General features: G+C 41.5%; 1 protein-coding gene across 3 annotated transcripts in view; it reads right to left on the reverse strand.

The window, feature by feature from the left end:
• Positions 1-22,118, reverse strand: part of PHKB (phosphorylase kinase regulatory subunit beta) — a 297,465-nt gene that overhangs the window by 54,542 nt on the left and 220,805 nt on the right. For all 3 annotated transcript variants that reach the window (XM_056525638.1, XM_056525640.1, XM_056525639.1), the window contains 6 exons: positions 19,089-19,184; positions 18,403-18,600; positions 16,477-16,534; positions 9,536-9,613; positions 2,554-2,712; positions 1,343-1,437 (listed from right to left, as the gene is read on the reverse strand). In XM_056525638.1, coding sequence (XP_056381613.1) covers positions 1,343-1,437; positions 2,554-2,712; positions 9,536-9,613; positions 16,477-16,534; positions 18,403-18,600; positions 19,089-19,184 — 684 coding nt within the window. The remainder of the gene's footprint in view (positions 1-1,342; positions 1,438-2,553; positions 2,713-9,535; positions 9,614-16,476; positions 16,535-18,402; positions 18,601-19,088; positions 19,185-22,118) is intronic.

Below are 22,118 nucleotides of genomic sequence, written 5' to 3' on the forward strand. Positions count from 1 at the left end.
ATACTTCATAAACTGAAGAAATCAGAGGCATCAGAGGAAGAAAAAAATAGAAATGAATAGCTCATATGCCTAAACAGATATAGACTCCTCCCTCCTTAGCACGGGTTCTTCCCCTCAGTTACCTGATAAGTTAACTTTTCTTACTGGTGGTAAATTAATAATCATTCCGTTCTTGCTCTCTGTCTACTGACTTACTGCTGATCTGCTGCTATATAAAGCAACCAACATGAGTAAGCAGAGCTGTAGCATAAAGCATAGGGATAAAGCAGCAGTCTGAAACTCTGATTGGACAGTAGGTAGATTTACCATTTCCGCATACTCCAATATTGACTAGTGTACAATATTTAACAAACGTATTTATTTTTAAAACGTATTATCTATATATATATATATATATATATATATATATATATATATATATGTATGTGACATCACTATACCAGCAGTGCTGGCTAATAAAATCCTACGCCTATGTTCTTAGTTATTTGAGTGAAGTGTCAGCTATTTACAGGATCACTGGATGTCCAAAGACTACTACATTCCAGGGACATCCACCCTAATCACACAGAAGCTAAAAGAGGCCACACCATAAATGAAACCTCAAGGTTACATGGCGAGTCATGCCAGCTATTTGTTAAAGAAAGGGGATGCTACGAGCACAGACATTCAGCTATGTTAAATGTACAACTTGCTGCAGATTAAATAATCTACAGTATAATGTCACAAGAAGCCGCTACTTATAGAGAGGCTCTGCCATTTGAAGAGTGATCTCAGTGCAACAAAAGAAATTGTGTCGATAAAGTTGATTATATGAAATGAAAAGCTGTAAATACAAGAGAACAAGCACTAGACAGACATTTCCTTCATTATTGCACATATGGTGCCACTTTCCAAAGACCTAGACAAAGCTTCCATCTTTAAATAGTGTTAAAGATTACTTCAATGTGGCTCACTAGGCTCTAGCAGCACAACAGAGCCAGGATCATACGGAGCAGGAGGGGGATCTACGGCAGGCAGACAAACAAACCGATAAGACCCCTACATATATGTTGCAGGGGGGACGGTTAAGGGGTATGTCACTGCGGTGCATAAGTGCTGTGATTGCTATTGATCACAGCACTTAAGGGGTTAATGATTGAGAACAACAAGATCACTGTTCACAGTCAGTGACTGTAAGTGCATGGCTTCTGATAGCAGCAGTCACTTAAAGGCAATGAAGCAAGCACAGCTTCTGGTGCGTTAAGTACCAGGGCACCAGGACATACATTTATGTCCAATGTCATTTTTAAGGGTTAAAACAACTTAAGTAAAAAACAGATGAAAAACTTTCAAGGACACTTACCTGGTTGGAGTATCTCATGCTGATGTTTCTCTGATCGCGTCGGTGAACATAACGGTGCAATGGATCAATGTCCCTAGGGCTTATTAATTCTTCAACTACAAAATAAAATGACATGTAACCTTCCTACACCTGTCTAGTTATACACTGCTCCTGGAAAGATTTGTCATGTGTATCAATATCTATACCCTAGTAATATGTGCCTGCATACTTTGGACATTGCGTTTGCACCTACACAATAACTGATGCCACTGACAGGACTTGTAACACGCTGTCATTAGATCATCGTTGTCATCTCTCAGTTGTACATCTTCAGGCCTCTAATGTCAACGATTTAGATGTCAGCAAAAGGAAGATATTGTCCAATATTGCAATGCAATGGAGAGCTGTAGCCCATTCATAATATCCCAAGATATTGTGGAAGACGTAAATTAAATTGTTATAATGCAACGGCACCAAACAATGTCTGCCAAACTCTATACAATGATGCCCAAAATATTGCAATTTATACAAATAAAGAATGGCAGAGCTTTCTAGGTGGCACAGGGCCTGCCGCCATATATATTCCACGAGAGGGAAGGATAATTTAAGGCTGAGACATAAATCTTAGCAGTTTTACAGTGAAGTAGCGATGACACTTGAGTTCTGTATGAAACGATGAACTGTTTGCTAAACAACTCCCTCGTGAAGGAGGCCAGAGATGTGAGCACGCAGAGAGATGTTTAGGCTGACAGGATGACTAAGCGAGACACATTACTGAGTGCACTGGCCAGGGATCAGTCCTACTACTACACAAGCTATGATGCTCAGGACAGAAGCAGCGGTGCTAGGCAACATGTCCAGGTAAAAATCACACTCCAGGACCAGTGAGTCATAATCCCACAACCTCTGAGCAAAACAACAGTCTACAAGGAGCCACAGGATAGGTGATAAATGTGTGATCACGCAAGACCATGCCTACTGATCAATATTCCTCTTCCCCTCTGTACTAACATAATGCATGGCTGTAAGCTACGTCACTGCAGAGGGGCAGATGAATGTTCATAAGTAGGCGCTATTACAGAAGCGAGTGGATCCATGCACCTAGTGGTAAATTAGGTGTCCTATTAGCTTATATCAGTAGGTAGGGATGGTCTAACTTGCTGATATATTCTCTTAAGAAACAAATAGGCATTTGTGGATAAATCAATATGCCTGTGCAGAATGCTGCTTACCCAGGAGTTTGGAGATGATGTACAATGCTTGTCCCCATAGGAAGAGCTTGCCGTCCCGTCCACAGTTACTGGGAAACCTCTTCTGACTGTTGGGGTTCAGCTTCTCAGCTTCAACAAAGTCAGCTGGTACATGGTAATACTCAGGAATGATGGGACACCCTGCAGGAGATACATCCAGTTACTGACAAGCCATCTATAAGCATATAGAGATATCACACTGTACAGCAGCGGTCTCCAACTCTTATGAAAGTCCCAGACCCCTCAAGTGTTTCAAAATCTTATTGATTACATATAAAATCAGATCAAGAAGGTGATAAAGGTGTACTGTTTTATGTGTGTGTGTGTGTGAGGCGACACTAGCAGGGTTTATATAGAGTCATGACATTTTCAAAACATAAAATGTATGCCAACTACAATGAGAGTGCATTTTCACACATATTCCTTACACACATGGATAGATTTTGGGTGTTACTATAAGGAAATCCGTGGATAGGATACATGTGTCTCATGGTGTTAAAGCTTTTCACACCAGTGTACACGCCAGGGAGAATTTATATAATTTTTATTTTATTGAATTAATCTTTAATACTATTTAATACATAAATTCTTCGGTGGCTGTAGCCTGAGGTGCTGGGCGGTGGAGTGCGGCGGAGGTCCCGAACTGGTGCGGGAGATCCTCCGCGTCCTGGCTGTGTAGTGGTGAGCTGTGGGGAGGTCTCCCCTGGATCTTCTGCTCTTCTGGACCCTCAGCCACCCTGAAGAACAGGCTTCATCTTCGGCCTTTCTGAGCGGCCTTCTTTACTGGTGGCCATAGCAGCTCCCGCCGGAGGGTAAGTGCATCTGCTGATGTCAAAGTGCGAGACCGGGCTGGAACCTCCTACGCTTCTCTGCTCCTGGCTGTCAGCCACTGGGGGTTGCTGAGCGAGTACATCTGTGCCCTGGCTGGGCTCCTGCTGGGATTTGTGGTGATTGCTCTGGCTTCTGCGGTCTGCTCACTCCATACAGTACCCCTTACTGCTTGCAATAAGCCCTAGTGACTTTTTACCTGCTCTCTGTGGGCCCTGATTTGCTGGGACTTGTGGTGCTCTTCTTGCCCTTTATGGACTGGGTGGCCCTCTGTGGAGCCCCAACTGCAGGCTCTATATCACTAGTGCCTCTCTGCCTGCTCTCTGTGAGGCCCTGACCTGAGGAACTTGTCGTGCTTCTGCTGTCTCCTGTGGACTGCCTCATCCGCTGGGGTGCTACCTTCTGCCTGCACTGTATACCTAGTGCCTCTCTACCTGCTCTCTTTGTGTCCCAGGTTTGCTGGGACTTGTGGTACTTCAGCTGCCTTCTGTGGACTATCATCCCCTGGGGTTCCCCCCTCCGACCTTAGCTATATACCCAGTGCCTCTCTACCTGCTCTCTGTGTGGCCCTGGACTGCTTAAATTCCTTAATCTTTTTTCAATTAGCTCCCATGATCCCCCCTAGGAAATATTTTAATACATTATGTGGTGCTCTGGGATCCTTCTACTGGCAGGGAAAACCTCCCAGACTTGGTCAGGCTCTTCTCCAGGCTCCTAAGTGACATGGCGGCTTAGTTGCCCCTGATGTCTATAACAATTTTCTTGCCTCCCAACTGGTCAGCGTGGTGGATCTATCTGGATTTGTCAAACTCGGCGACGGCCTTGGCTGGAGCAATTATGGGTTCCTATGAAGCTTTTTCTAACACTCTCTACAGGTATCACTCTCGCTCTTCCTTTCCCATTCCCATTCAAACTATAGCTAAAGTGTGGTCTGTTGTGTCGAGTAAATTTCGACAGCCTCTGGAATCTCCTAGGGCACCCTTGTGGGGAAACGTACATTTTACCTCACCTACATGGGTTACAGGAGGCCAGTTTCTGGGGTTCTCATGGAGTCAAATTTGTGAACCACTTACTTGGGGAGGATCAGATTTTCTTATCCTTCTCGGACATGAAGGAACATTATAGCATCCCTGGAAATGCCTTTTATAGGTATCTTTAGCTCCGGCATGCGGTTCAGGCGCAGTTTGGCTCCCTGACGTTTATTCCTTTGTTTTCTGATGTGGAGCTTCTCTTGGGCACTAAGGATATTTCTAAACCCCTTACTCAGACCTATGCTCTCATCCAGACATTGGGGCATAGCACTTTTTCACAAGCCTTTCATAAATGGGTGGCTGATATCCCGGATTTGTCTGCCAGTCAGTGGAAGGAGGTTGAAGGCTCTTATTATTCCACTGTAGTTAGTAGTAGAGATATGCTGATCCAATCTAGATATGTTTTGAGGTTGTATTATACCCCTGCTAAGCAGAAGCGCATTGGTGTTTCTCCGTCTGATCTTTAGTTTCTGTTGCTCTTAGGAAATCGGTACTTTTTTGCATGCTGTGTGGGAGTGTCCTGTCATTGCTCTCTTCTGGAGGGAGGTGATGGGGTTTATGGCTGATAATCTAGACTTCCCTTTCTTACTCCCCCCTGTGGTATGCCTGCTGGGAGTCAGTAATGAGGTGGTCTCTGGTTCGCATAGACGCTTACTAATTCGCTTCCTGCTATTCTGTGCCCCTCCCCCACTGTCTCGTTGGCTAACTTTGGTTAATAAATATGTCCCGTTATACCAGGCTCTATGGGGGGTATTTATCAATTTTGCCTGTTGAAAGTTTCTTATTACCCATTTTTTTTTTCACTTTGGTTTCGTGGACATGCACCAAATTTATCATTTGATGCAAGTTGTTAGTAATTTTGGCTGAAATGTTGAAATCAGCTGTTCCCAGCACCTTTTACACAGAATTCACCACCACAGAGGATGCATATTTTACCCTGTAGAGCAGCCATTTCGGAGTCCCTCCTGCAGTATATCAGCAAGCGACATGAGTTATTTTCTTTTGTGGGGTTTATAGCCACCATGTGAAATGGATTTTATTTTCAACTTGAGTAGTTTTTTTTTCTTCGGTTAATTTAGTGCTCAACTTTCCTGAACCTGTGCGGCCATGTCCAATGCTGGCTCAACGGAGGGTGAAGGTCCCTCAGAGACAACTATGTCGCAGGATAGTATTGCGCAGCCCCGGAGGCGTCGCTGCTTTCACAAAAAAAAAATTTTTATGTATTTTGACGCCTTTACATTTTCTGACATTGCTAAGTGTGTTTTCCATGTGCAAAATTTCTTGGTGGTGAATTGCGCCAAAAAAAACCTAAAGGCGCAAAATTGCGCCAAAGATCATTTAGCGCAAATGATGAATTACTGACCAAAGTTAAAATCACACACAGGACCGTGTGATTTTGAGAAAGTTGTAAAAATGACAGTGGAGAAAATGCGCCAAACTTTGGCACAAAAAGACAATGCGCCAAAGTATTGTGCCAAAGTGACATAAAAAAAAAAAAAAACATAAATCCTTTGATTAATACGCCCTATATGTGAGTCATAAGTGCCCTAAAAAATTCGACAAGGTATGGACCCCCTGGCTTTTGCTGGATGTGTCGACGGATCCCCCGATTAGACTATCCAATAGGTCTTCTGCAGTGTGCGGCGGTTCTTTACGGGAAGGGGCTGGGTTGGGGTTACCGGGATGAGTGCTTGTGTGTGTGTGTCTGTCTGTGTTGGGCTTCCTACAGTTGGGTCTCAGATGCGCCCTTCTGTTTTACTGGAGCATATTTTTGCATATTCTGAATCTCTGTTACTGTGCTAGAGCCAGTCTCTGGGACTTACGTAGTCTTTTGTATACGTTGTACCTTGTTCCACCTTGTTGGTGGTGTTTGTTAATTAAAATGCAAAACTTAAATAAATACTTTAAAAAAAAAAAACTTTTGAACTTTAGTCTTGACCTTTAGGAATTGCCTGCTCAGCCAACCACTTGGTAACAAGCTGCTTACATGGGACAACTGAAGGAGATGTGGGGCAGGATTGGGGCATGAGAGTATAACTTTTTTTAATTGAAGCCAGCTTGGCAAGAATTTTGTGGGGCCACAAAAAGACCAGGTCGACAGTCTGCTTGCGACAAAAACAGGGAAAAAGTATCACTCTGTAAATTAACCTTTTATGCAACATTCCAGTTCAAAAGAGACTTTCTTAAGCCACTGCATGCTGTTTTTTGTTCATAATTTTAAATGGTTAATATAAAACACTGTATTAACCATTGTAATGGATTAAAGGTTAATATAGAATATTATATAAATCACTGAGAGATGAAGGATTTAACTGGTTAATCAAGATCAGAAAAACATTGATGATTTCTTCCAGAAACAGTGCCACTTTTGTCCTCAGGTTGCGTGTGGTTTTGCATCTCAGTTTCATTGAAGTGAATAAAGCTGGGTTTTCATACCACAAACAACCAGAGGACAGGTGTAGAGCTGTTTTTGGAAGAAAGTTGCTATGTTCTTTGAATCCTGGATAACCCCTTTAAAATAATCTTTTAGTACTCTTTGTGTATATTATTTTAATACACAGCCTATAACAATCTCTTCAGTACAGCTGTATATCCTTCTTCCTGGCTTACTTATATTGTTTCCTGTACTCATATTGTAGCCATTCAGGAGTGTGGGAAAGCTGAGTGGCTGGCCCTAATAGAGCTGCAATAGCAAGTCTAAGGAAATCTTTATAGTGAAGTCTAAATTTAATGGGGTACTATACAAACAAACAAATCTTATGCTTCATGACTGCAAACCAAGCATGAAATGCAATGTAAGGTGGGGAGCACTTATCTTTTTTTATTTACTCATAATGCCATGTTAACTAGCTGCTGCCAGTGATCACATGGCAATATGTATCCAGTTGTATTGCACCAGAAACAGTGTCATAGATAGAACAAAGACCATGGAATAGCTGGAACCATGTTCTGTACTATACTGCTTGGCACAATGCACAGTTCTGAGGCTGCCTGATGTTCTACGAATAAATGATAAGCCATATTACCCAGGCACAGCATACTGGGCTCCGTGTCTGACACTAAGCCATAGAACAGATCACTTTCCAGGTGCTGTACATTCTCATAATGGAGGGGACATATGCTCTCAAAGAGGTGCCAGGGAGCACCCTTCTTATTAATACCATTCATAGCAACATAGTGTATGGAGATTTACACTTCACCTGGGTAATTTTCTATATATATAATAGTTGAATTCTGCAACATGAAAAAAATAAAATAAATTAAAAAAAATCAGAACATGGCAGAACATCTCAGATTCAGTCATTTTGTCATTCCTGTCACAGCACAGGAATAAAAACAAGAAAAAAAATTCCATGTATCCAGTGCACGTGAAAGAAAGCTGCTTGCAGTAAGAACGGTGCCATCGTGACAGCAAAAGCAAATGTTCCAATTATACAATCACTGTCTTTATACATCGGATTTCAGCATAGCATCACATCACCCATCCCCATTGTTTTATAAAGTTAAACTCCACTTCTGAACAACATTCTTGTCTTAAGGAGATTTAAAGTACAAAATACTATAAACACATATTTCTTTTGTTTTAGATTTCCATATTTTCTTCTTCAAACTCCTCTACTTTTCACTTATTAGGGTAGGGTCACAGGTAGCATATACTCGGTCGGACCCCCTGCGATCTATAACTTAGGGGATAAGTTATTTCCACTAGAGTACTCCTTTAAGCTTCCCTCAGACATTCATTTTGTTTGCCATTTTTATTGCAAAAAAAAAAAAACACCACAAACAAGTGCCCCCTTGTTTTCTTCCCCATGATGTAGTTTTTGTGCTGTTTTTTAATTTTTATTTATTTATTAACCAAAATAGTGTGTATTAGTATAGGTGTTTTATTATGTGTCATTTTTCTTACCTTTTTGTCATTTTTCTTACATTTTTATTACCTGTCATGTGATTCTTTCATCTCATGTGATTTTTATTAGAGCATTAAGGAGGGGAAATGGCAGAAATAACACCCACACACGTATACATGATTATTTTCTGTCATTTTTTTCAACCTATAGGGGTCTCTGGGAGGAAAAAGCCACAGCCTACAAAGTCAGAGAATGCTGCAATTTTTAAAAACTGCCACTAAACCGAAAAACACCACTAAGGCTTGTTTTGCTTTTTGGAAAACTGCCACTCCAGTAGAAAACAAGGCTAAAGGGTGACAAAAATGCCATGTAGGTATGGTGTTTCACATTTCCCTCTAGACTTCCAGCTAACATCTGGTTGCAGCAGTTGTAACCCAAAAAAGGGCATGTGACAAATGGTATTTTTGGGCTGTTTTTAAACAAAATCATTCAGTCTGTTTTGAGCTTTAGCAGTGTCCTGTGACTGTTCTCTTAGAGGTGAACTGGTAGGTCATTTGTCTGAGAAGGATGGAGCTAAACTGTCGTTAGTTTCCAAGGATGACCAGCAGCAAAGGATGTTAATGGAGAAAAACCCATAAAAATCAGAATGAAACTGGTAAAGCAAAGTAAGTGCAAAGTCAGACAAACTTTACTTAAACAACTATATGTTGCTGAAAGTGCACTTTCCCTTTATAGGGGTACTCCACTGCCCAAGCGTTCAAAACATTTTGTTCCGAACACTGGGTGAGGGCTGCAGGGGTCGTGACGTCATGGTCACGCCCCTTGTGACATCACGCCACACCCCCTTTCCCACGCCCCCTCCCATAGAGGGGGATTGGTGTGATGCCATGAGGGGCATGGCCGTGACGTCACGACCCCCACAGCCCGCACACAGCGTTCGGAACAAAATGTTCCGAACGCTGGGGCAGTGGAGTACCCCTTTAAAAGCAACTTTCTGTATGTATTCATTTCAAAGGGCAATGCCACTAACTGGTTTCTTGTAATCAGTCAATACAAAGATGACAGTAGGTGAAAATAGTGAGAGAATACAAGCAGGATGGCTCCACCTATTTCCCACTTAAGGCGCTTTGTCGATGGACTAGACTCTTGGCACTGCTTGGAAAATCTTTACACACTTCATCACAATAGTTGAGGCTTCCTTGTGGACACAATTTCTTTATAGGTTCATATGAAAACGTACATAAAGAAATTACTCACCATCAAATGCAAAGAAAAGCAGTGGATCAAGAAAAGCTTCAAATTCTTTTACTTGTTCTGTGTCTCCTCTGAAGACTCCTGAAATAAGAAGTGAAGCCAATCATCACATGAAAAACTTTTAATACAATCCCTATGTTTTTTCTGAACAATGACTTCTATTAAAAGCATAAGAAGTTGACTACTTCCTTCTTTACTGATGTCAACACACTTCTCTGCATTTTTCTCCAACCTAAGAAAGTAGGAGCTTCTGTGTGACATAATAACAGATAAATCCAATATGGCTGACAATACTAGTTGTCAGATGTCTAATTCTTGATCCAAAAACTACAGTATTAAGCTGGCCACACACATAAAATGTCAGTAGAACCCACAGATTTTGGTGAAACCAGCCACCCACATAAGAAAATAAGGATGACATGTCAATTGCCTGATCCTTTTGCTCTGTTAGATAAGTGGTTGCTAGAGATGTCTCTGTCTGGCAGTGGCTTACCCCTCCTATCTACATTGAAACATGAGTGCTATCTTACACGTATGGCCAAGCTTTACCATCAAAAATTTAGCAGACAAACAAGCATTTTAAATCTATGTGGATATGCAGTTAAACATCATGCTGACACAGTATTCAGTCAAACAGTGGTTGCTGAATGTGTGACCCAAACCTGAATAAAAATTCTTGTTGACATTCAGAGGTCAGTTATGTCCAATGAAGCTGCTTGTCACATTGTAACAAGCTGGATAGGAAGAGTGCAGAATAATATCTTCCACCCACCTTCCTCCCACTATATGATCTGCTGTACACATGTTGGTCTTTTATGTAAAGAACATATTTGTGACATGTGTGATCTGTGTGAGAAGCATGTGTTGAGCATATGGTAAGGCTGTTATGTTTACTCATATATTTAATTTTAGTTAACCTTTTCTGCTGGTGACAGATGAAGTGAAAATCAATAATGATTCACCCCCAAAAGTGGCAATCGCTATTTTGTATGCCACATGTCACAAGTGCCTTAGATTTTAATAAAGTTGTATATTTGCACTGCTAAAAGTGTATGCACATTTATGTTCCCCTGCACTTACTCACACAGCTAGGATACTCTTAGTAGGTGAGGGGGATTTTACCCTAATCGTACAGATCTGTATCTTACTGTTGGGAATCGTAGTACTTGTTAGACAAGCAACAAAAGTCCCTGACTCTGAACCACCCAGTGAGGCATACAGATTTCTGCCTCTGAACTAAACCCTATGACAAGCAGATCAAACCTCTTGCATCTGAGCTCTGCAGTCAAGAGAAACTACACAGAGCTATAATTTATATATTATTTACCTGCACCAGGGTGAAAGCAACAGGACTAGGCAACAAGAAATAGATTACTACTACCTAAAGGGGGCTTTTGCTGCTTCTACTACCTAAAGGGGGTTTCTGCTGCTGTTACTGCCTAAAGGGGTGTTATGCTGCTACTACTGTCTAGAGAGGGCTGCTGCTACTACTACTGCCTGAAGGGGTCTGCTACAACTGTCTATAGGGGGCCGCTACTACTACTACCTAACTGCCTAAAGGGGTTGCTGCTACTATTACTGTCTAGAGGGGGCTGCTACTACAACTGCCTAAAGGGGGTTGCAACTACTGTTTATATGGGGCCTCTACTACTACCTTAAGGTGGCCGCTACGGGTACTACCTAAAGGGGACTACAACTACCTAAAGAAGGCTGCTGCTATTACTACCTAAAGGGGGACTGCTCCTACTATAAGCATCGGGCTGTTCATACTATATGCAGGGGGGGTGCTACTAATATATATGGGGGGGGCTGCAACTATAAACATGGGGCTACAATCTACAGGGGGACCTTCCTACAGGGAGTAACTCCTACTTATAGGGGGCTGTTAATGCCTACAGGGAGTAATTACCTTCAGGGGGAGCTACCTACAGGTGGCACCTACTTACTTGGGACATCTCTGTAGGTGGGAGAAAAGAAGAAAATGTAAAGGGACCTGTCTACCTATTTAGCGACCTAAGTACCTAATGGGGGGGGGGGTCTATCTAATCTTACCAAACCCACATATTCACCCACTCTACAGTGTAAGACACCAAGGGGGTTATTATTACTGTTTGGAGCGCTATAGGTGCTGGAAAAGTGCAGATCCTAAAATGTTTGTCTGGCAGGTTCTGTGGAGTCGAGTTTTGACTGGAAGAAATCGTCATGATGGTCTGGGCCGGATGGAGAAGGGAAAGTGAACGACTCCAATCAGAGAAGACGTCACCTGCGAGTCACCTGATGTAACTGTATGCAGTGACTTATATGGTCTGCAGAGCCTGTGTAGAATTAGGGTCACCAGTGAAGGTGCACAATGGTTTTTATTCAGTGTCAGTATGGGAGTATTAGCCAGTCCTTATGTGGTGGTAATGTGTAGTCATGGTGTGGTACAATAAATGTTACCTTGTATTATTTGTTCCTTGTGGTGCTATTGCTGATACTGGTCTGTGTACAGTAGTTTTATTCAGTAATAGTAAGGTAGTATTATCCTGTCACTATATGGTGGTGGGCATGTTGTGGTGCAATTATTTGTACCTTGTACAGTAGTGATATTGGTATAATCTGTATAATAACGATATGATGGACTAGTCATTGCAGCAGTAGTATGGTGTGGAGGTATTATTTTATGTTTTTCAGCCCCAACCCTTGAGAAAATCCTGTGTGCGCCCATGGTGAGCGGCGATAAATACACTATATGCACCACCATCAGGCCTCAGTCTAGAGCCGCCTCTGACAACAGCTAAGTGCAACTGTCAATGTACCAGCCTAAGGAGTGTGTTGAGTTCCGGAAGAAGCACCCCAGCCACTGTGACCAAGATTATGACAGCTAGAGAACTAAAACCAACATTATTCCCTCAAGTATCGCTGTCTCCATCTGCACTCACTCTGGGCAGCTTTACAGTTGTCACAACTCTTTCTAAGGGTACGTGCACAGGTATATATACTGCACATTTACTGCACCTGATTTTGCTACCAATTCTGTAGCACATAGTGAAAGTACCCTTATAAATTACTTGAGCTCCTGTGTGTCCATCACATGACAAGGACAGATTTTAACCTAATACACTGGCTATAGTGGTGTAGGAGCTGTTAGAGTAAAATGATGTATGACTCAATTAAATTTGTCCACACGTTTTTAAGATATGGTCCCCCCCATACTGGAATGCTAAATAGGTTTAGCGTGTAATGTAGGCGGAAGCTGACTACATCCCTGTCTCCGTCCTGTATACGGCACTATGCCTGCCCATCTTATGCATATTCATTATTCTTTACTCTCACCTCATAATTATTACAACATGGAAATGAAGAATAATGAATATGCATAAGATGGGCGGGCATAGCCCAGCATACAGGACAGAGACAAGGAAAGCATGGCAAGTCAGCTCCCGCCTCCATTGTGCATTAAACCTAATTAGTATTTTAGCATGGGGATCATTTCTTAAAAACATGTGGACCAACTTCTGTTCACCCACACTATAACCCAGTGTATTGGGTTTAGTCAGGGTAAATAGCCAGTCAGTTTCCCTTTAAGAATACACCCAATTTAAAACAAAACAAAAATAAAAGGAAAACCGTCAGCTTGCTCCCCCCGCACTAACCAGCGGTACTGGCTGGTAGTGTGGGGGGCGCTGATCAGTTTGATGCCTACCGTGCCCGGATCCGCCCTGCCGTTCGGCCAAAATCTTTGAATTTCTGTATATGCTAATTAGGTGCTAACTGGCACAGGCGGGGTTACTGGCAGCGCCGGCCAGCTCATCAATATTCCTCCTCTTCAATACAGAGCGGGGAGAATAGGGATAGGCAGAGGGAGGGGAGGAATATTTATGAGCTGGGTGGCGCTGCGGACGAGAGGTGCTGAAATCAGAGTGCCAGTAACCCCTGCCTGTGCCAGTTAGCACCTAATTAGCATATACAGGAAAACAAAGATTTAATCCAAACAGCAGGTCAGATCCGGGCATGGTAGACATCAAACTGATCAGCGTCCCCCGCACTGCTAGCCAGTACCGCTGGTTAGTGCGCAGGGAGCAAGCTGACAGTTTTCCTTTATAACACAGGCCAATTTCTGCAGAATTTTTCAATGTTCTATAACAGTCTATTATTTCCATATATTAAATGGGTTATTAGGAATAGAGAAACAGAGCTAACTTCTTTAAAACAGCACCACACCTGGTGTTGTGTGTGGTATTACAACTTGCTTCTATTTACTTCAATAGAACAGAACTGCAAAACCACACCCAACCTGTGGACAAATGTGGTGCTGTTTTTTAAAGAAATCTTCTCTGTTTTTCTAAGGTCGGATAACCCCTTTAAATTAGAGAATTAGTAAAAGTGTGCAGCACAGGACATGAGAGTTCTCTCTTTGTTTGGGGGGAAAGCGGAACTGTTTACACATTCATTTCAGAGTCCAGCTTTGCTGGAAACAGATGGAGTTGGATATTATTGTCTTCTTATCAATCATTTTGTGCAGTAACTTAATAAAGACCTGCAAACAAGCTCATTACCTGAGCAAATGACTATTCATATGTGCAGAATAATGTGTTTAACTGGGCACAATCCCAGCAGGAATGGCCGGCTTATCGCTAGTTAATTGCCCCCAAGACACATGATGACCCCAAGTCATGAAGCACAGACTCTGAACCTTTCTTGCAGGTTCCACATTTATGCTGGTTAATGGCTATATTAATAGCTGTCCTTACAGGGGATGTCTAAATTACAAAACCCATTTTCAAATATCCTATAAAGGGTTTTCTCAGCTAACAGAAGGGGTGGGTTTCTTATCTATTAGACAGAAAGACTACAAATATCTATGACTATGAAGAACCAGAAACCTTCATAAACTACAAAAAACAGCCCACTGATTTAATGTGACTGGGCCCTGTGGTGCCGCTACAGGGGAACTAACCACAGCAAAGCTATTGTTAAAATTGAAAAACCATTTTAGGCAAAACGTTCTGCATCAAATCCTTGCAGATTTTGATTTGCTGCGGATTGATTTCAATGCAAAAAATCTGCAACAATTCTGCAATATGAACTGATATTCTGAAGATTTTAAAATGTGCACTGCAGGTCAATTTTAGCCAGGAAAATTTCTACTGTGTAGAAGAGGTTTCACACAATTACTGGGACGGCAATCTACTGCAGAATTACTGTGCAAATGTCTGAGCAGCAAATCCATCGAGTGCGTATTTAACCGAAAGAGAGTGTGCATATTCCTGTAATAGCTCCTATGAGAAATCAGCACAACGTTCAATACTGTGGCCCCTCAAGTTACAATATTAATCGGTTCTGGGACGACCATTGTATGTTGAAACCATTGTATGTTGAGACCAGAACTCTATGGAAACCTGGTAATTGGTTCTAAAGATCCAAAATGTCATCCAAAAATAGGAAAAAGTGAGGATTAAAGAAAAATAAGTAGATAACTAATATAGATAAAGCAAATCCTTACATATAAAAGTAAGAAAGATCTGCTGGGAGCTGTAAATCACTGTCTATGTCAGTGTTTTCAAAGCAGGGAGCCTCCAGCTGTTGCAAAACTACAACTCCCAGCATACCCGGACAGCCAAAGGCTGTCCGGGCATGCTGGGAGTTGTAGTTTTGCAACAGCTGGGGGCACCCTGCTTGGGAAACACTGGTCTATGTAGAGGACAGGAGCTTCTTCTGGGTCCTGTACAGTACATGCAATGTCCTAAAAAGTAACATGGAGCCGCCCTTACCTTGTGTCCAAAGGAGCAGGTAACCCTGGTACAGGTAAAGTGTACAGAACATGTAATACGTCTCTGTACTGTAGGGGGCGCTACCAGACATCAGTCAGTGCATACACTTCAGTAATACAGGTGTTTTACCAGTAAATTGCCCATTCTGATTGGTCAGTTCCTCTGGCCATTGACACGTTTCACAGATCTGAACTGTCTGTACATTGTATGTTGAGTCTGGTTTCAACTTACCATGGTCCAGAAAAGACCATTGTATGTCGAAACTATTGTATGTTGAGGCCATTGTAAGTTGAGGGATCACTGTATTATGAGATGCACCCTGTCCTGATTTTGCCTCCGTTCACTAGATGTGTGGGGGCCTGTGGTGGCAAAACAGAAATAGGTGGCAAAATAGATATAGGACAAAATATACTGGATAAGAGAGAAGGAAGCAAACTGGGGACAGTTATGAAGCTTTCTGATTGCTGAACATGAGACACTACAACAGTAAAAGTTCTTTAAGGCCAGCTATGGACACAGCAAATAATCATCTGAAACAGGAACAAAAGATCAGATCCAAACATTCAAGCTCTTGAGGGTCATTCATAACCCTTTTCTGCAGAAGCCTCATCTCACTTTATCTTGTAGTGAAAAGGTTTCCTTCTGACAATGTCTTCATCCATTTCCATCCCTATTCTTTTATTGAAGCCTCAAATCCTGGCCGCACTGCAGGTCTAGTGACAAGAACTGTCATCAAAATAGTGTGGGCTGGGACGAGCAGGTATAATAAGTGGTGCAAAAATGTGCCCATGTTACATTAGTGTAAAACAGGCTTTCCGGTCACTGTCCAGAAAATAATGAAGACCCACTGTCAGTGTTGTAGTCATCAGGTGAAATACAAATAGGTGGGAGGCAGCTAGAACAGTTCTAAATGCTTCACCAAAAGCTGATTTTTCGGGTGGAGATCCCTTTTAATTTTTAACTATATTTGCAATGAGTATTTGAGATATTTAATTGAAAATTTGTACATAATTATAGCTGGAATTAGGTAAAGAGCAATTAGACATGGAAACCATTATATAAATATACAGCAAAAATTGCTGTCCGAATGTAATTACAATCTGTCTGGCTGGTGCAAATAAGGTCTGTAGTATTGTCAGCCTTACACATGACAAGGAGATAATGATGAACAACTTATAAATTTAGACTTACCATCGATGATCATATAGACCAAAAACACTGGAAATTCACACTCGATGCCGTCAAACAGCTGAATATAAAGAAGAATGAGTAAGAACAAGAGCAGAGAACTGCGCTGTGACCTATCCAGCAAATAGACAGAGCACAAAGGAGAAAGACTGAGCCAAATGTACTAGTAACAGGCCATCGTGACAGTGTTAAGATATTATGTATAAAAGATGGCGTGGCTCTGTGCACACCACCATCATTTGGTTTCCTGTGTAAACTTGTAGTGAACTGTGAAATTAAGTGGCACAATGATAAAATGTTCCCCTTCACCCAAAAAACTTTTCTGCAGAACTGTATAAGAAAAAATCTGAAAGGAATCTGAAATTTGAAAGGGTTCTCAAGCAAAGTACTGTAAAAATGGTTCATTCAAAGCAGTCATGTGTGTTCTATGTTCCCAAACTCTACATAAAATGTTGAGTATCTTTGTACAACCCTACTCTTCATGGATGTATTGCCTTTTTCATGGTTACATGTCAAGTTATATTAAAAACTGCTTTCCCATGATTTGAGAGCAGTGCACTATGGGAGTTCAGATCACAGAGAGGCTGTGTCCTTGCACTGTAGCTGAACTGTTTGGACTGCTTTAGATATTACAATGAGAAAACACAAGTTTTTTAAATCAAAATATAAAAAGACTTTGAATCAAAATAGAATCAATTATTAGAAAAGTCTGCATATTTTCTAAGACAATCATCCATGAATTCCGTTCACACAATTTTAATCATTTATTCTTAACATTTATGTTGTCTGTTTACTTTTAATCAAAAAACAAAAAAAAGGTTTTAATAATGCAATTTAACTACATATGAGAACACCTTAGTGCTCAGTAGTTCAGTTAGGGTGCACTCACGCTACATTTTTGTTTCTGTTTAAAGTATACATTGTTAGCAAAAAATGTATATATTGACGTAGCAAATGCTGCTGTATGTCATGTTACCCATTGAGGGAAAAAAAAAAAGATCATAATGTATACTTTTTTTTTTTTTGCATACACAATAGTGTAGTCAACTACTTTTTGCATACAGCAAAATAAACATAATGGAACCGGTTAAAGAGACAAAAATGCGGTGTGAACTCACATTTACATGTCTAACCAGCAGAACTATGAAAGCAGCTCTGGTAAATTATTTGTTTTCTCAAAGACAAAAAAGCAGCCAGCACCACTGTGCTACACATCCACACAACCAAAATCAGTTCCGGATACCAGACCCAGGTGTATCAATCTGGCATTGGCGGAGTGGCGATACACACCTAAGAATCAACAGCATATAATATGACTTCACACAAAGAGAAAAAGAAGCAGGGCGCTCACCGTTCCAATTGCGGGCAGACAAGATTCAGGAATCCGCAGACCACATCGGTCCAAGCAGGAATGCGGCAGATGGAGCCAGGGGGAGATGAGACGTCGGGCCACGGACCGCATCATGCCCCTAGGCGCTAGGGGCATGATACGGTCCGTGGCCCGACATCTGAGCTCCCCCCCCCCCCAGCTCCATCTGCCGCCATCCTGCTTGGACCGATCTGGTCTGCCCGCAATTGGAACTGTGAGCATTCCGCTTCTTTTTCTCTTTGTGTGAAGTCATCTTGGAAATTATTACCCTTTATGCTAATTTACTATAAGCACTAAACAAGAATGTGCTCCCATGGTAGATGCCATTGGACCTTAAGTTGAGCAGGTGTTTGCTGCATAGTGTAGGGGCATTACTGTCCAAGTCTTATTTGGTAGACCAATATCAAGCACACCATAGTATGTATACCAATATGTCCACAGTGGGCAAAACATTTGCCTCCCATAAAGGTAAATTATGTCTTTTTGGCTGAAGTCATTCTTGCTCTGTGGTTTCCCCAAGCTGTGGGATAGTGCAGTCATTAGCAGTATTCTTGTGATACCTTGATCTCAGCAGGCTTGTAGTAACGCCGATTTTCATCTTCAAGAGATGTCCGATAACCGTCCCTAAGAAAACGCTTAAATCCATACTTTCCTTTCAGTTTGCGCACAATTTTATCCATTGCCTGACTAAACAAGACATCATCATCCACAGCAAATGCTGGGTAACTGATGCAGGTAAGGAGGGCAGCGTCTGTGTTCTGAGAAGGAAAGGAAACTCACTTTATTAGAGTGTAAATTTGGATAGGACCAAAGACTTAAAAGGGTGTTCCTATTTGGACAAATAAACATCATAACAGAGCAAATGTACTGATAGTTTACTATAATGTATCAACACAGGTAAGATATATCGGTCTGGAATCCAGGTTGTTTAGCTCAGCTCACAGAGTATTATCCAGGCTGCATACCATTGTAACAAACCTCCAACTACAAGAAGTATATTTTGTCATAAAGCATTTTTAGCCTACGCATGTAAACAAGAACATTCCTAAAGTGGAGATCTTAAAAATGGTGAGTAACTGGAACATAAAGTATAGACGAAAGCTGCATAACTTTTCATTTTATAAAGATTCAGCTTTATTTACTAGAAGACCTCTATAGCTAACAGAAGTAATTTACATAATGAAGCACATGTTGATCCTAATTTCCCTGTCTTGTCCTATGATTAACCTCGCACTCATGCACTTACATGGGAGCGCGACTCTCTGGGCAGCAGGGAGCACAGTGTCTGTCTGTTTCGGTTATGTGCATCCAGATCGACAAAGATGACGGACCAGGAGCAGCCCTGCAGACATGAGAAAACAATCAATGGAACATGTAGCTTGTACAGGAGTCGATTAGTAAATGTCAGTCAGTGGTCACCTCCAGTCGTCGCCAGGATCAATACAAAGAATTTGATTCATTTCTGCTGACAAGTTAACAAATTAAATATGTTAATAATATGAGCAGAGGCTCCCGCCAAGTAAAGAGGTGAAACAGTCACAGATAAAGAGAGGTGCGGAGAGGATGTTGGACTGATTTATTGTGTAAGTTTATCCTCACAACAAGCATCGGCCTGTGACTGAATGATATAAATATATACTAATGTCACAGAGATGCAGATGTGATCTACACAACTCAAGACAATAGTGTTGCTTCATATAAAGAGAAGGACATACGGCTTTAAGTGGCACCATGTCAGACATAGTTTCCTCTAGAAGCCAACACCATAAGCCAGCTGTACATATAAGCCCTGTGTATTCTGGGTTTATCACAATCTCTTCTAGGTGGCACCTTATAAATAGTAATTGCCAACCTATTATCTGTGCCCCTCCCTGCAGCAGGATGAAGTTTACACATTGCCTATGAGATACTGCTGTGATCACAGAACATACATAGCAAACCACTGCCTATTGTCAAGTTAGTGGACAGAAGCTGAACTATGATCTCCTAAAATGAAATTTAGAGGTTGCATGTCCAACACTGGGTTCCTCCAGCTCCTAATGTTTATAGCCCTGATATACAGTACTGTTTTTTTCTGTCATTTTCTGTCACGACCACAGTGCTCTCTGCTGACACCTCTATCCATTTTAGAACCTGTCCAGAGGAGCATATGTTTGCTATGGGGATTTTCTCCTGCCCTGGACAGTTCCTGACATGGACAGAGGTGGCAGCAGAGAGCACTGTGGTCGTGACAGAAAAGAAATCCAAAAAGAAAATAATTTCCTCTGTAATATACAGCTGATAATAAGTACTGGAAGGATTAAGATTTTTTAATAGAAGTAATTTACAAATTTGTTTAACTTTCTGGCAATAGTTGATAAAAAAAAAAAAAAAAAGTTTTCCACCGGAGTACCCCTTTAAGGCTAGGTTCACACTACTGCTATGCTCCGTCCCGTTAAGCTTTTTTTTTTCCCTTAATGGACCCTGAACGGGTCAGAGCACAACCGGTCCCAACGAGTTCTGACGGATCCCATTGACATTGCAAGGGGTCCGTCGGGTGTTCGTTCTTTTGGAGGAGGTTGTGGGAGAAAGATACCGTACATGCATAAATTTTCCCACGCAAAACTCCAGCCATTTTACAATGGAAGTCCCTTTAACGGTGCTCAGCGGTAGTGTGAAAGAGTCCAAACGCTGCAGAGTGAAGTCGGAAAAAGGGTTAATACGGATAAGGCCCCTTTCACACTGTCGTTGCTCCTCGTCGAGAACGGCCATCAAAGTCTGTTTGTTTTTTTCTGACTTTAACGGCCGTTCTCATGACTGGGAGCAACAGGCAACAACGGGTCCCGGCGGCTCCCATTTACCATAATGAATAGGGTGAGAAAAAGACGGCTCAAACAGTAATTTTTCTCCTGCTATTCTGCCTGACACTCCCGACGGCCATCACACTGCCGTGTACTGATGCCACAACCAAACTAAACTGAAACCATTTCCCTGCAGTACCCCTTGAGACAGAAATGCATATTGGTCTTCCTGTAAAAATTACATTCTCAGTATTTGAATGGTTTCCCAGGATTTGCTTGTCTTCAGGTGAGACTGGATAACTTGCAAAAAAGATGTAAGGTTGGGTTCACATTGAAAACTCTCCGACCAGAAATATTCCTATCGAACATTCCGAGGGTGGACAGCGCAAGTGATTCAGTCAGCACTAGGACCGTGCAGACATTGCCATCCCCACACATGGAAAGTATTCAGCATGGATTCCACTAAAAGAGTGACCAAGAATGTTCTTTTGGGAGCAGAAGCTCTGCTGCTGAAATTCTCTAAATGTGTACTGTGCAGTTGAATCACATTGACAGCAATCAGATTCTGCTGCACAGGAATTTTTGAGCCTAATTTCTAATCAGAATTTCTCTGTCTGAACCCTGTCTAAAAGTTATACAGTTTGAATATCATGTTATAAACATTTATTTATAATTGAAAAAGCACATATTCCATGATGTATTTTTTCCAATTTTTCTACAAACCCCTGTTTTTTGTTTTAGTTTTTCAAGGCCTTTCCATCTCTAGGTGTGTAAAAATCAAGGTCAAGAAGTACTTTGACAGTGACACAAACCTTAAAATGTAGCCTATGTACACCACCCCAATAGATGTGGGAAATAAACCATTTATATGTGATTGAAGTATAGAGACTTTCAGCTTTCATTCACGTGAAATTTTTTACATAGTCCCTCCATTTTCACATGCTGTAAAGCAATTGGTCAGATCACTCATGGTCCTGTGTGGTCTTTTACCTCACTATTGACAAATTAAGAAGACAAAAGGTCAGGAGTTCAATATGCATTTGGTAGCGTGCATGTGGTCCAAAAATGTGCCAATGCACGCAAAAAAGGACTGAAAAATTATTTTGGTACAGGAAAGCACTGGAGAGCCCAGCAACAACTAAAGGCATGGGATTGCAGAAAAGACAGTTGAATTGAATGAATGCAGAATCTTTGCCTTGGTAAAGAAAAACTCTGGGTATTCCAGGCCAAAACTTTTTTTTTTATATATATATATATATATATAAACTGGCTCCGGAAAGTTAAACAGATTTGTATATTACTTCTATTAAAAAATCTTAATCCTTCCAATAGTTATTAGCTTCTTGAGTTGTTGTTTTCTGTCTAACTGCTCTATGATGACTCACGTTCCTATGGGGATATTCTCCCATCATGCACAACTCCCGGGACGTGACATCATCATTGAGCAGTTAGACAGAAAACTTCAGAAGCTAATAACTATTGGAAGGATTAAGATT

Source organism: Hyla sarda, chromosome 6 (assembly GCF_029499605.1).
Source record: "Hyla sarda isolate aHylSar1 chromosome 6, aHylSar1.hap1, whole genome shotgun sequence".
NCBI classification, from domain to species: Eukaryota; Metazoa; Chordata; class Amphibia; order Anura; family Hylidae; genus Hyla; species Hyla sarda.